At 40.8% G+C, this 14566-nt stretch overlaps 1 protein-coding gene across 1 annotated transcript in view; it reads left to right on the top strand.

Moving 5' to 3' along the window:
- Positions 1-14566, top strand: part of VAV3 (vav guanine nucleotide exchange factor 3) — a 415772-nt gene that overhangs the window by 205624 nt on the left and 195582 nt on the right. Inside the window, exons 4-8 of the mRNA XM_062191859.1 lie at positions 3227-3292; positions 7601-7709; positions 9804-9896; positions 11983-12051; positions 14365-14468. Of these exons, the coding sequence (XP_062047843.1) occupies positions 3227-3292; positions 7601-7709; positions 9804-9896; positions 11983-12051; positions 14365-14468 (441 nt within the window). The remainder of the gene's footprint in view (positions 1-3226; positions 3293-7600; positions 7710-9803; positions 9897-11982; positions 12052-14364; positions 14469-14566) is intronic.

Below are 14566 nucleotides of genomic sequence, written 5' to 3'. Positions count from 1 at the left end.
TTTTTTTTTTTTCTTTAATTTTTGACAGGCAGAGTGGACAGTGAGAGAGAAAGACAAAGAGAAAGGTCTTCCTTTTGCCGTTGGTTCACCCTCCAATGGCCACCGCGGTAGGCGCGCTGCGGCCGGCGCACTGCGCTGATCCGATGGCAGGAGCCAGGTGCTTCTCCTGGTCTCCCATGGGGTGCAGGGCCCAAGCACTTGGGCCATCCCCCACTGCACTCCCTGGCCACAGCAGAGAGCTGGCCTGGAAGAGGGGCAACCGGGACAGGATCGGTGCCCCGACCGGGACTAGAACCCCGTGTGCCGGCGCCGCAAGACAGAGGATTAGCCTGTTGAGCCACGGCGCCGGCCTAAACATGGTTCTTAATTCACTGGTGACTGTCATTGGTATAGCTCATTTTTAAAACTTTCTTCAGCATTCCTGTACATATTGTTCATTAAGACAAACACAAATGTTTAAGTAAATATTTTAAAACATGTTATATTTATTTCCTGTAGAAAAGACCATAAAAATAACAACTTTAAAAAACAAGTACAAAATGATATGTATACAGGGGTGTATATTGAAAGTTTGGTAATGAATTAAAAACTTGAAATTACATTTGTAAAATAAATTATCTCCTTATGATAGAAGATTATGCAGTTGTTAGGCATGAGAAAATCGTTTTTTATATTGTGCTGGGCTTTCTCTGTTTTAAATACTGCAACATTAGAAAGTAAAAACAGTATCTGTAGCTACAGAACCAGGCTTTGTGGAAAGAGAATGGGTTTTGTTTTTAATTTATTTCCTCAGGGCGCCACATTCCAGTCCCTAGCCATCTTGGGTGCTCTGTGTGCCTGTCTCTCTGCCTCTGTTGTTCCTGTTTTTCTATGTCCTGTTCATAGTATGAGGGAATGGATCCAAGCGTGTCTTGCAGGAGTGCTAAGCACTGACCAGGCAGCCCTTAGTCCCAGGATACAAAGCACAGTGACCTTAGGGAGGAGATCCTGCAGATCCTTTCTCAGAAATGAGCTGTGAGGGGCTGCTGGTGCTGTCGCACAGCTGGTAAAGCTGCCTTCTGCAGTGCCAGCATAGAATATGGGCACTGGTTCAAGGCCTGGCTGTTCCAATCCAGCTCACTGCTGATGTGCTTGGGAAAGGCAGTGAAAGTTGGTCCAAATGTTTGGGTCCCTGCCACCTATGTGGGAGACCCAGATGAGCTGCTTGCTTTGGTCTGGTCTGGCCCTAGCCATTGTGGCTATCTCAGGAGTGATCCAGTGAATAGAAGATATCTCCCTCTCCCTCTTTCTCTATCCCTCACTCCTCCCCATAACTCTGACTTTCAAATATATAAATCTTAAAAAAAAGGAAATGATCCATGAATGTCAGCTTTCTACAGAAGCAGTCTGTAGACTTGGTAAACTCCTCCTTATTTGCCTTTCAATACATGAATATTTTTCCATGCCAATGTATACTTGCATTTTATATTATTATATTTAAACAGATTTTGAAAAAGTATTATCCCATTTTATGTATTTATGTATTCTTTATTCTGAAAGGATAAATGTCAGAGAGGGAGGGAAGCATCACTATGCTCCTAAATCTGCATATATGAAATACATAAAATTTCTTCACCTTATATAAATAAAAAATTGTAAAAAAAAGTTTAAATATTTAAGGAAATGTGAAGTGTTTAATTGATATATTGGTTGAAACCAAGCAAAGAAAAAATAATTGGAGCCCTTAATCTTGGCACTAAGCATAGAAGACAAAGGAAAAAGAGAAAGCAATATAAAAATCCACTGAAAGCGACATTATAAAATAAATGTTTTTCTTTTAATTTTTTTCTACAGTGGACTACAGTTCTCTGTAATGGATCTGCATTGGTATAAAAACATAGTAATATGTGTCTGAATATATGAAAATAATTTTGTGAAACTGACCTTTTTTACACATGTAGATTTATTTGTAAACTATACATTGCACCATTATCTTAATATTCAATTAATCCATTAACCAATGTGAAATGTTGCTTTCCAATCTATTTAGTAATTATTTAAAGCTTACCCATTATTTTGATGGATCTTCTTGTTTTTAAACATATGACATCTTGGCCACCTATAAAAGAAGAATAAAACTTTGGTACTATGGTACAATTACTGAGATTTTGTTAGGCATAAATTTAGGGCATTAATTGGTGTTACGAAGAAAATCCAAAGCATCATGTTACAAACAAGGAAGCTAAGTAGTTGGAATAGGGTATAAATGGAAGTGTGATGTGATTTTATTGAATAGGAGAAGAGAAAATATCTTTCTCTCATGAAGTTTGGTTGATTCATTTTTCCAAACCAGGAAGATTTTTAAAAAAATACAACCTAAATACTTTAAAGTCTGAATAGAAAATTGTGTCAGGGGCCAGCGCCGCGGCTCACTAGGCTAATCCTCCGCCTGCGGCGCCGGCACACCAGGTTCTAGTCCTGGTCGGGGCACCGGATTCTGTCCCTGTTGCCCCTCTTCCAGGCCAGCTCTCTGCTATGGCCCGGGAGTACAGTGGAGGATGGCCCAAGTCCTGGGGCCCTGCACCCGCATGGGAGACCAGGATAAGCACCTGGCTCCTGGCTTCGGATCGGCGCGGTGCGAATGGAAAAGGAAGACCTTCCTCTCTGTCTCTCTCACTGTCTACTCTGCCTGTCAAAGAAAAAATAAATAAATAAATAAATAAACAACTTGTGTCAGGACCCTTAATGCTGTATAGAGGGCACAGGGCTCTTGTCTTCTAATCATTTTCATCTGCTAGCAAACTGTTTCATGCAAGGATGATTGTTACCAATTTGTCAGTCTAATGGGGTTCTATAGCTGAAAAGAGAGGGTGCTGATGACTGAGGCTCATGTACTGCCACTTGTTGAATTGGGGTGCTCTGGTAGGTGTTATGAGGTGAGTCTGCAGGTGCTTGGCAGGCGGGGGTTCAGATGAGCACATTAACGTGTCTCCAGCTGCACTGGAAGCTGCAATGACCAGAAGTAAGTGATGCACATGATGTGGGGTAGCAGGCATTACAGCCTTTCCAGGGGAACCCAGACACAGCCCATGGGCCAGCACTACCGTGAAGGCACTGCATGTTGTTGGAGACATGGTGACAGGGCCAACCATTTTGACACTGGACACTCAACACACAGTTGAGTGAGAGGTTAGTGCCCAGCCTGGTAGTTGATCATTTACCCATTTTGTTTTTTCCTTCTCCCTAGGCCTTTCCCAACAGAAGAAAGCATTAATGATGAAGACATCTACAAAGGCCTTCCAGACTTAATAGAGTATGTTGACTATTTCTAGCGCTGTTAAGCCACTGCCAGTCTTTGCACGTATCATGAATCTTAACTGTTAAATAAGCTCTCTGAAGGGAAACATAGATTAATGTGAAATATAAGATGTATAAGCATTGGGATGTATAAGAATTAACCTTAATCTGATATTGGAAAGCTTCATGAGAAAATATGGTTCCACTGGTTTTTAGTTTCTGTTGTGTATCCCTGTGAAGAGTAAAGACATTCTAAAGTGAAATAAAATTCCTAAGTTCCTGAAAGACATAATAAACAGAACAGATAAAGCCGAAGTTAGACAGCTGGGGAACAATGAAAAAGAAATAGCATCCACTACCGGGGGAGGGTTAGGGCAGAGAGTGCTTTGTAAGGGCAAGGAGGGGAGAGATGAAGCACAGGCTTGAGTTATGCAGGGATGTCTGGGTGGATGGTGTTTGTTCTGAAGAGAATCCTTTGGGCTTTATTGTTTAATAGTCAGGAGAGGCAAAGGATCCTTGCTGGTGATTATCTTCTGCTGATTGAGTGACTTGTGCAGATTACTAATAAACATAAAACATGATCCTTATCCCTCAAGGAACTGATGACAAAGCGCAGGCATGCTTGCAAAGAATGTTAATAAGCTGATTGTGCTCCAGGAGAGGTTCATGGAACCCATGGAAATTAATACATCCCAATGCATGGAGCTTGTTTTTGCTGTAGGACCTTCATGATTGCTCCTTCTCCTGTCTGTGTGACTGACCCCTTACCATTCAAGTCTTTGTTTAGATGTCCCTGTAGAGAGGCCTTCCCTAAAAACCCTAAAATTGCCAAAATCCACTTTCCTTGCTCAATGTTTTGTAACATTCACCACTGCCTGAGATCATCTTGTGTTGGTTTATATATTGTCTCTCTCCTCTTAGAAGGTCAACTCTGTGAGGTCAAAGCCTTGACCTTGTTCATGACTATGTACAACTTCAGACTGTGCCAGGTAGAGTAGGTCTTCAGTAAATGAATGTCTAAATAAGCCAAAACTGCATCAAGAACCTTCTGTTCACCAGGCTTTATGCTTCAGATCTGAGCTCTCTAGCCTGTTAGCCATAGGCAAATTGAGTGTGTGCACTAATCATGTCGTATACACTGTCCTTTAATCTCACATGGGTATTAGGTTGTTGCTATTGTCACAATTTAGAAATAAGAAAATCCAATTTTGAAAATTAAATAGTTTGTTGAAGGTAATACCATTTGTAAGTAGCAGTCTTTGGACTTTGAACCCATATAGTTCTTTTTTAAAAAGATTTATTTATTTATATAAAAGAGTTACACAGAGAAGGAGAGGCAGAGAGAGAGAGAGAAAGAAAATAAAGTTCTTCCATCCACTGGTTCACTCCCCAGTTGGCTGCAACAGCTGGAGCTGTGCCTATCTGGAGCCAGAATCCAGGAGCTTCTTCCAGGTCTCCTATGCATGTGCAGGGGCCCAAGACTTGGGCCATCTTCCACTACTTTCTCAGGCCATAGCAGAGAGCTGGATCGGAAGTGGAGCACCTGGGACTTGAACTGGTGCCCATATGGGATGCAGGCACCGCAGACAGCTGCTTTATCTGCTACGCCACAGCGCCAGCCTCCCATATACTTCCTAGTCTGGCTCCCACTCCCTGTGGTGATCCCAGATTATCCTTGGCTTGCCTGTTCTAAGAGTTATCAGCCGAAGAGGAGTAAAGGCAGGTGCTCACAGAAGCCCCCTGGATGAATGGCCAGCTACTCTCCCCATTGTAGGTGGCATCTAGAATGGTCTTGAAGTCTTGTTTTAAATATCTATTAAGAATTGTTTCTTATCTCGTCTTAAAAATCCCTAAGAATTCACTGGTACTAACCAAATAAATGCTGATCATCTTATGGAATTGCCTGCAATACCATAAAGTGTCTTTAAAGTTATTGGTACTATAACCAGATTATCTGAAGTATTAGCAAGAATGTACTATTTGAATCATTGTGGTGATGATGTTCTTTTTTAAACCCTACTGATGGTCACTTACACCTAGTATTTTTTTATAACTTTCCCTTACCTGATCTACTTGTGTTTGTAGGCAGAGTGGATGCCAAGGTAAATCCTGAAATAATGCAGTTCCTAGCTGAGTTTGGAGGAAGCTTGGGGCTCTAACCTGGCTGCTCTGCAGCTCAAGCTCACGCTCTGCAAACACAGCCTGTTTTAACTTTGTGTCTTGTGGTTGAATTCCAAGTGTGGTATTATCCCTAGAAATGCTTGCTTTTTGAGTTTGCTGTGACAGCTTGATTTTAGCCTTACCTTTATTATGATCTCTATGGGCTGTAAATTTTGCGGGTGAATTTACTGAAGAGAAGAAGCCCCAGGCACAAATGTGAGCCTGGTTCCCACTGCAAAGGGCGTTGTTCTCTCCTCTGTTGGAGAGAAAGATACAGGATGGGGTGGAAGGAACATGAGATGGCTAAGCGTGCCCTAGGTTCTCCTCTTTTTTCACTATTGAAAAATGTTCCAAGTTGCCAATTGACTTTATAGTTAGTGTTTTTATTTTTGTTCACATCAATTTATAGTGTTCACCTGCACAGATCCAGCAGAGATGCTTAGGAGTGTTGGTACTGAAGTAATTGAATTTTGTTTTTAGAGATGCTAATCCTCTCTTCCAATGTATTCTTATTAGTTAATCTGAATCTTTGGCATTATTGGTTAATAGGTACCATCTATGGAAGTCTTTAGCAAAGGAAAAATTTAAACAGTAGAAACCAAATGTATAGTATGTGGAATCAGCTGTTCCTCTTTTTTTTTTTTTTTTTTTTTTTTTTTTGACAGGCAGAGTTAGTGAGAAAGGTCTTCCTTCCCTTGGTTCATTCCCCAGATGGCCGCTATGGCCGGCGCACTGTGCTGATCCAAAGCCAGGAGCCAGGTGCTTCCTCCCGGTCTCCCATGCAAGTGCAGGGGCCTAAGCACTTGGGCCACTGCCCTCCCAGGCCACAGCAGAGAGCTGGACTGGAAGAGGAGCAACCGGGACTAGAACCGGTGCCCATATGGGATGCTGGCGCTGCAGGCAGAGGATTAATCAAGTGAGCCACGGTGCTGGCCCCAGCTGTTCCTCTTTGACAGAAGGGTTACAGTATCATATGAGGAGTACCAGTCAGTCACAGCATAAGTGCTCATAGAAACTTTAAAAAAGGGTGTTGGGTAGACATATGTTGCAGGGGTTAAGGTGTAATTTTGGACACATTCTGTATTAGAATGTCTGGATTCAAGTCCTAACTCCAGTCCCAATTCCAACTTCCTAGTAATAAGCACTCTGGGAAAATGGTACATGTGATGGCTCAAGTAGTTGGTTACCTGTCACCCATGTGGGAGACCTGGATTGAGTTCTGGGGTGTTGGCTTTGGCCAAGTCCAGCTCTGGCTGTTGCAGGAATTGGGGTAGTAAGCCAGTAGATGGAAGATCTCTCTCTCTCTCTCTCTGATTCTGTCTTTCTGCTTTTCAAATAAAATGAAAATAAACAGCAATTTTATAAAACATTGAAAAGAGGTACTATTTTTATTTCCAGGAGACCAGCAAAAAATTTTAAATGGTTTATTTTTAAAATGTTTTTTTGGAATTCAGGCTCTTTCTTTGCAAAATACAAATAAAGCAGATAAAAACAGAGTCCATTGAAGGGGAGGCTATGTGCCACTGAGTGGGCCTTGAGGGGGCATTGTCTGAAAATCACTAGCTTTGAAATTGATAATAACCCTGCAGCAATTGATATTCTTAAAAAAACCACTTGTTACATATTAGAAACTCCTTAACCCTTGTCCTCTCTGTTTTTATACACTTTAATACAGATAATGAAACTGAAACATTGAAATTTGAAAGGCAAGAAGTGGTATGGCAGAGTGGTTAAGACACTCACAATATAATACAGACTTGGTTTTCAGTATTTGCTGTGCCTTTGACTAGCTGTAGTCTTTGGCAAGTCAAATAATATTGATTCTCAACTTCCATCTCTCTTGGATGGATCAAATTGTAAGGAATACCTGATAAGGCAATTGATGCTGGATGTTTTAAGTGAGAAAGTCTATGCAAAAGGGTTGTTTATGTGCTTGTACACAGAATACGCATTAAATGTTAGCTACAAAGCCTCAAGGTTGGCTTCTGTTGTTTGCCATCATTCTTACTGGAGTGGGCAGAACTGTAATGTACATCTTTGACTCTTTCCATTAATTCCATTTTTTCCTTTCTAAATTTTAAAATTAAAATCCAGTAGATGATTTCTAGCTATTATATTTGCTGCACAGTAGATGATGACTTTTCAATTGTGCTCTTCGTTTTAGTGAAACTCGTGTGGAAGATGAGGAAGATCTTTATGACTGTGTATATGGGGAAGATGAAGGAGGAGAAGTCTATGAGGACCTAATGAAAGCAGAGGAAGCACATCAACCCGTAGGACTTTTGCTTTCTGTTACTCTGAGTATTTTGTTAGGAAAGTAATTACTTGAAGGACTAATTAACATGATATATGTGTAACCTCTGTTGGAATAGTTGTTTTTATCTTGCCTTTGCTTACCAATAAGTATGCAAGTAGGACTTATTATTATCACATTTGGAGACTTTAGCATGGCATTTTATAGGTCAAAACAAGCATCCGGAGTCTCTGGTCTAATCCTTTCATTTTACTAGGAGAGAAACAGACCTGACAGGGAAAATGACATGGCTTTTAGCTAAACAATGGCACAATAGCAATAGAATATAATTTATGGAATCATGAATTTATGAAAGTAAATACTCTCTTACAAAATGGGTATTTTTTTAAACTTAGATGTAAAATAGAATGTGTTAAAGAATATTTCCTCATAGATGTTAGCTATTGGAATGCTTTTTTCTTTCTTTTTTTTTTTTAACTATAAGTCTCCTAGCTCTTTTAATATTTCATAAACTTAGTTTCTCATATTGTTGTAGTCAACAAGCCCTCCAAGTTTTATCTGCCATTAGTATATCTGGAAAATTCAGAAAGAATTACTTTGAATTGTTTTCTCATGTATAATGTGAAATGGAGGTCAGTTGCTTAAGCTTTTGTTATTATCTTCTTCCTCTACATCAGTAGCTTTTCATCAATTGAATGGTGATTTAGGTTTCTTCAGAGCTTTGAAGAATTTACCCAGTTCTCCCTGTGTAGCTTGTTCACAGTTAAAAGGCCAGCAACAACAAAACTACTGCTTGAACTCAACTCCATCATATCTCAGAATCTTTGATCATAGTACTAGCATCTACCACCCTCAACCTTTTATAAAATATTTTTTTAAGATTAATGTATCTATGCTAAAGGCAGAGTTACAAAGAGAGAAGGAGAGAGAGAGAGAGAATCTTCCATCCACTGGTTCACTCTCCAAATGGCTGCAATGACTGAAGCTAAAGCCAGCTGAAGCCAGAAGCCAGGAGCTTCTTCTGGGTCTCCCACATGGGTGTAGGGACCAGAGACTTTGGCCATCTTCCACTGCTTTCCTAGGTGTGTTAGCAGGGAACTGAATTATAAGTGGAGCAGCTGGAACTCCATGTGGGATGCTGGCACTACAGGCCATGGCTTAACCTGTTGCACCACAGCACTGGCCCCCACCCTCAGTCTTAAACACTTAGTAAAAGAGCCAAATCCTCAGGTGGTAATGTTTGGGTGAAAAAAAAATTTGAAGGTTTTTGCTTATTAAATATCCTTTGATCATTTTTACAGTTATTACTATGGACTTGTGAAATACGCTAAGTATTAAAGAAATCATCTTATGCCATGGAAATATTGCCATTTCTTATAAATGTTTTAATTAAGAGTTTCTAGGGGAGGCATTCAATCCACTTGCTTACGTAGCCACTTGAGACACCCACGTTCCATATTGGAGTGCCTGATTTGAGTCCCAGAGGTGCTGCTTCCCATCCAGCTTCCTGCACTTACAGGAAGGCAGCACGTGATGACACCAGAACTTGTGTCCCTGCCCCCTGCCTGTCACATGGAAGACCCAGATGAAATTCCTGGGTCTCAGCTCTTGCCAGGCTTAGCGCTGTGGCTGTTGTAGGCATTTGTGAAGTGAACCAGCAGATGGAAGGTCCCCTCTCCCCTGCCCCTCCCCACACCTCTCTCTTCTTTCTCCCCTCTCCCTTTCTGTCCCCCTCCTGTATCTGTCTTTAAAATAAAATGAAAATAAAATTTCAAGGGTTGAAGCTTATTTTTAACCATCTAAAACTTTCATTATGTTAAAAATAAAAAAGAATAGCAATGATAATTCGCAAAAAGCCGTTAAATGAATCTTTAAGTTTTGTGATTTATTAGAATGCAAAGAAAAAAATGAAATAAGGAGGGGGTTTGAAGGAGAGAGGAAGGGGAGTAAGTATGGTTATCTTCTTAGAATCATATCTATGAAATGCATTAAATCTGTTCATATTAATAAAAATTAAAAAAAGAAAGAGAACGCAAAGTTAAAATTGTCAGTGATTTTGATCTATCTACTACCATATAGATTAGTAATTTTATTTTGATAATTCTAAATGCAGAAATGCCCAGAAAATGATATACGAAGTTGTTGCTTAGCAGAAATTAAGCAGACGGAAGAAAAATATGCAGAAACTTTGGAGTCAATAGAAAAAGTAAGTCATCAGCTGTTATTCTTGATACCCAAACACTGCCTTCTATAGTTAATATAACAGAATAATAGATTCTGCTGAGTGTTTATTCTGATTTTAAGAATAACTTTGTATTTAAAAATCTCAAAGCAGATTTATTCATTCCACAACAGTTTATTAATGTCTTAGTACCTTGATGGCAATGTTTTAAGGACTGAGGGTCTAGCAATAAATACAACCAAATGCTGCTTTCATGGCATTTTTTCATGGGAAGGCTTAGAATGTAAGCAAACTAAGCAGGCCAAGTATCATACGTTTTATAACGGAAAATAAGTTAGGAGAAAGCAGTATAGGCAGGTATTGGTGGGATTTTATAGAGAGTGATCCTGGAAGGCCTCAGTGATAGGATCATGTGTAAGCAGGTGGCTAAGTGTCTTGAGGATGCCAGCCGGGGAGACATCCCAGTGAAGATGGCCCCTGGGAGGAAGGCCCTCAGAAGGGACAGTGCTCAGCCGAGGCTTCAGGAAAGAGCAGCGGTCCAGAGTGGCTGGAGCGGGAGGACAGAGAGCTGGGGGGCATCAGGTCAGGTGGGAACATTGAGAGAGGAGAGTATTTCATCAGAAGTGACGGGAAATGATTTTAGTCATGATCATCTCATTGTGGTTCTTAGGAGATAAGGGTGGAACAGAGGAAAACAAAGACTTTGTGGGAATCAAGATGATAAAGTGGTGGCAAGAGATGGGCAGATTCTGAAGAAACTCTGAAAGCAGAACCAACTGGGTTTGGTGGTAGGTTAGGAAGGGATTGAGGGCAAGAGGAATCTGGCTGACTGCTAGGTTTTGGCATGGACATTTGCATGGAAGATGCAGATGGTTACTGAGATGGGGAAGCATGTGTCACTTGGGACATATTAACTTTGTGCCACCTTCTAGCATCCCATGCGGATAACTGGAGGAGAATGTTGGATATGTGAATCTGGCATTAGGGTCAAAAGGTTGAATTTATAGGTAGGTTGGGCTTTTATCATCCCACAATGGCATTTAAGGTAATGGGACTGAGACCACTCCAGGGAATGCATATTTTTAGGGAAAAGGCTTGAAGCCATTTCTGATGAGTCTCGTGTATAAAGGTTAGGAAAATGAAAACCAGGAGGAAGTTTAGGAAAAGAGAGGAAGGTGCAGAAGAGCTGTTTAGGAGAGTGCAATGATCAGGAAATGTGGTAGGGCTGTGTGCCATTATAGGCACATTGGGGTTTTGCGATCATTTAAAATTTGACTACCGTTATAGGCTGTTAACAAAATATGTGGCAGATTTAGCCAGAGTTTCTGTTTTCTTCAAGAAAGCATGATGGGAGTAGAGAGATTAGGGTGCAGTCTTAGAAGTGCTTCTGATGACAGTTCAAGGAGGGTGAAAGGGTAGGGAGGGAAGTAGGACGTGAGGGCTTGGCTGGGACAGCGGATTGGCAGACCAGTAGGGCTGAAGAATTCCTGGACAGAACGAGCTGTAAAGGAAGGAGGGGGTCATCAGGGAGTTGTTTGTTTGAAATCAGTCCTAGGGAGTATTTGCAATTGTTGGTAATGACAAGGTCTTGGGGTATAGCCATGAGGTTTGGGAGTTGAGCTATGGTGAGGCACAGGATTATTGGAGGTCAGGGAGTGAGAAGCTAGGCTATTGGGAGGATTATCTACACAGATATTGAAATTACAACAGCGGTAGGCCAGGAACTAAAATTCTTAAGGGATGATCCATAATTGCATAAACAGGTAATTTCTCTCAGGAATTTATAAACTTCACAAAGCATTTGGGGTACATTTTGTGAACCCTCAGATATACCTCTGAAGTTTTGCCAACTCAGCCAATAATGTTCTTTCTTTCTTCCTGAGGCATTTATTGTCTAAGCCTTTCATAATTCAAATATATTAGCTTGTGTGTGTGTGTCTTTATATCTCTGCTCAGGTATAAAATGTTTAAGACAGAGAAAACAGCTTCTACTTGTTTGTATTCAGAATGTAGATAAACAGTGAATGTCAGGAAGTATTTGAAGATGAAAACGATTCCATTGAGTAAGACAAATTGTGCTAATTATGATTTCCCTCTTCTCTCCTGGTAGTATTTCATGGCACCACTAAAAAGATTTCTGACCACAGCAGAATTTGATTCCGTATTCATCAACATTCCTGTAAGTAAAGATACACGAGCCAAGACTGTTGTGTTTTCTATGAAGTTCTCATTTCTTAGTAGGTCCCAGGTCTGTGATTTAATATTCTCTTATGTGTAATCTATTTTGACCCTAGTTTTTTTGTTTCCCAAGATTTTATCTCCTGATTTCCTTAAAGTGACATATGTCACATCTTCAACCAAAAGTCAGTCACAATGCAAATGGATACGTAAGGCTCATATATTGCCCTTATCTGAGGCATGAAGAGGTCGCCTCAATGAAACGATCCTTAGTGCCAGCACTGAATATATTCTGGGTTCCCCTTCTGCCCCTTCTTCTCGCTGCTCCTCCAGCCCCTCGGACTTCGTGTCCTATCTACTGTCCTGACTACCTCAGTTTCCTCTGCCTCCCATGCTCTCTCCATGTCCTCATCGTCTGCTCGTTGGGTCATCTTGTTTCCAGTATGTCAACCTTAACTCCCATTTCTGAAACACAGTATTTTCTTAGGACTTATCAGACTATTTTAATAAAATGTGAGGATGTATTCTTCACATTTGTGCAAGCATTTCAAATGTTGGAATACCTCATCGTAGTCTTCTGATTCTAAAAGGGCATTTGCACATAAATCTAGAAACCAGCTAAGTGCCATGCCCCATGAGGTCACTCTAGGCAGGATTCAGGGTCTCAGAATGTGTTTTGGTTTATCCAAACACACAGGTGCATGCACACACACACTCACACACACACACACACCTTAATTGTACCTATATCATGTACAGGCTTACTTGTATCACCTGAAAAGTCCCTCCTATGTTGCTTCTGCTGTATTCTCAATGAGCTGCAACCAATAGGCTCTGACATGTTGCCTTTCTCCCTGATTTTGGCCTAACAAGACATTTCCATTGATTTGCAACCAAATGAGAAGGAAATGCTTACAGTTTCAGGTAAAAGTTTAGCAGAAAAAAAAAAAAAAAAAACAAACTGCGCTTTCTAGGAAACAGGATTCTTAGACCCCTTAAGTCTGCATGGTCTCTGTGACAGTGAGCCCGTATGATACTCCTTATTCTTAAGTCTTTTCCATACTCCAGCCTCCTCAAGAAAATGACAAGGCCAACATCATCATGTTTAATGTCCATCCATCCCACCAAGGAAAGGGCCAGTGTGGAGTCCACGGGCACTCCCAGGTGCATGGGAAGCAGTCATGGAAGAGTGGGCACTTTGTTTCCAGTGCCTTTACTTGCTGGCTGTTGCATGTGTTTACTGCCTGCCTGAAAATGACTTGCTTATGAGAGAAATGTGAGATTCTGACTTCTGAGTGCTCCAGTCAGTTGTCTAGTACAATTTATTTGCTCCTTATTTATGCAATTAGTTGTCTGGTTTCAAGTAATTCAGTATGATTATTGTTAGCTTAGCACCAGGACACCACTAATTGACCAAAGTACAAATCTACATTTCTGTATCCTAAGGACATGAATCATTACTTTACTCTGTCAATAAAACATTAAGCACTGGGACAGTTTTATTTAAAAATTTGTACTGATTGTAAAACTAAAATGAATTGGACATATTTTTATACAAGGAAGAAATTATATCTTAATAGCTTGTGAGATAATTTCTTTTTTCATAGAGCACTAATATTTCAAGTCAGATCTGAAACTGAAGTTGCCCATAAACATCTCCTGTCTCTTTTCTTCCTCTCATCTCCCCCCTTCTCTCCACTAGCATGGTCTCCTTTTACCTACTCCCCTTTCTCTCCTCCCCCTCAAATCCTTCCTCTTCTTCCTCTTCCCCCTTCTTTTTTTATTTATTTAGTTATTTTTTTTTTTGACAGGCAGAGTGGACAGTGAGAGAGAGAGACAGAGAGAAAGGTCTTCCTTTTCTGCTGGTTCACCCTCCAATGGCCGCTGTGGCCAGTGCGCTGCAGCTGGCGCACCGTGATGATCCGAAGGCAGGAGCCAGGTGCTTCTCCTGGTCTCCCATGCAGGCGCAGGGCCCAAGCACTTGGGCCATCCTCCACTGCACTCCTGGGCCACAGCAGAGAGCTGGCCTGGAAGAGGGGCAACCAGGACAGAATCTGGTGCCCTGACCGGTACTAGAACCCGGTATGCCGGCATCGCAGGCAGAAGATTAGCCTAGTGAGCCGTGGCGCCAGCCCTTCTTCCCCCTTCTTTTCCCTTTTTTTTTTTTTTTTTCCCTGATGTTAGCAATTTTGTATATTGAGAACATTGTGAATATATTGAGTGGTTACTAGCTACAATAGGGATTTTAGGTTTGGGGTATATTTATGAGTATGATTATTGGTTCTGAATACTTCACATTGTTTTATTTTTTAAGGAACTTGTAAAAGTTCATCGGAACTTAATGCAAGAGATTCATGATTCCATTGTAAATAAAAATGACCAGAACTTGTATCAAGTTTTCATTAACTACAAAGAAAGGTAATTGTCCAGTTTTTAATTTTGTCACTTGTGTGGAACCTAAAGAAGTTGATCTGATAGATGTTGAGAGTAGAATGTTGACTACCTGTGACTAGAGG

The sequence above is a fragment of the Lepus europaeus genome, chromosome 5 (assembly GCF_033115175.1).
Source record: "Lepus europaeus isolate LE1 chromosome 5, mLepTim1.pri, whole genome shotgun sequence".
In the NCBI taxonomy this organism is placed as follows: Eukaryota; Metazoa; Chordata; class Mammalia; order Lagomorpha; family Leporidae; genus Lepus; species Lepus europaeus.
The sequence above is the reverse complement of the archived record's forward strand: the minus strand, read 5'-3'. Positions and strand labels throughout refer to the sequence as shown.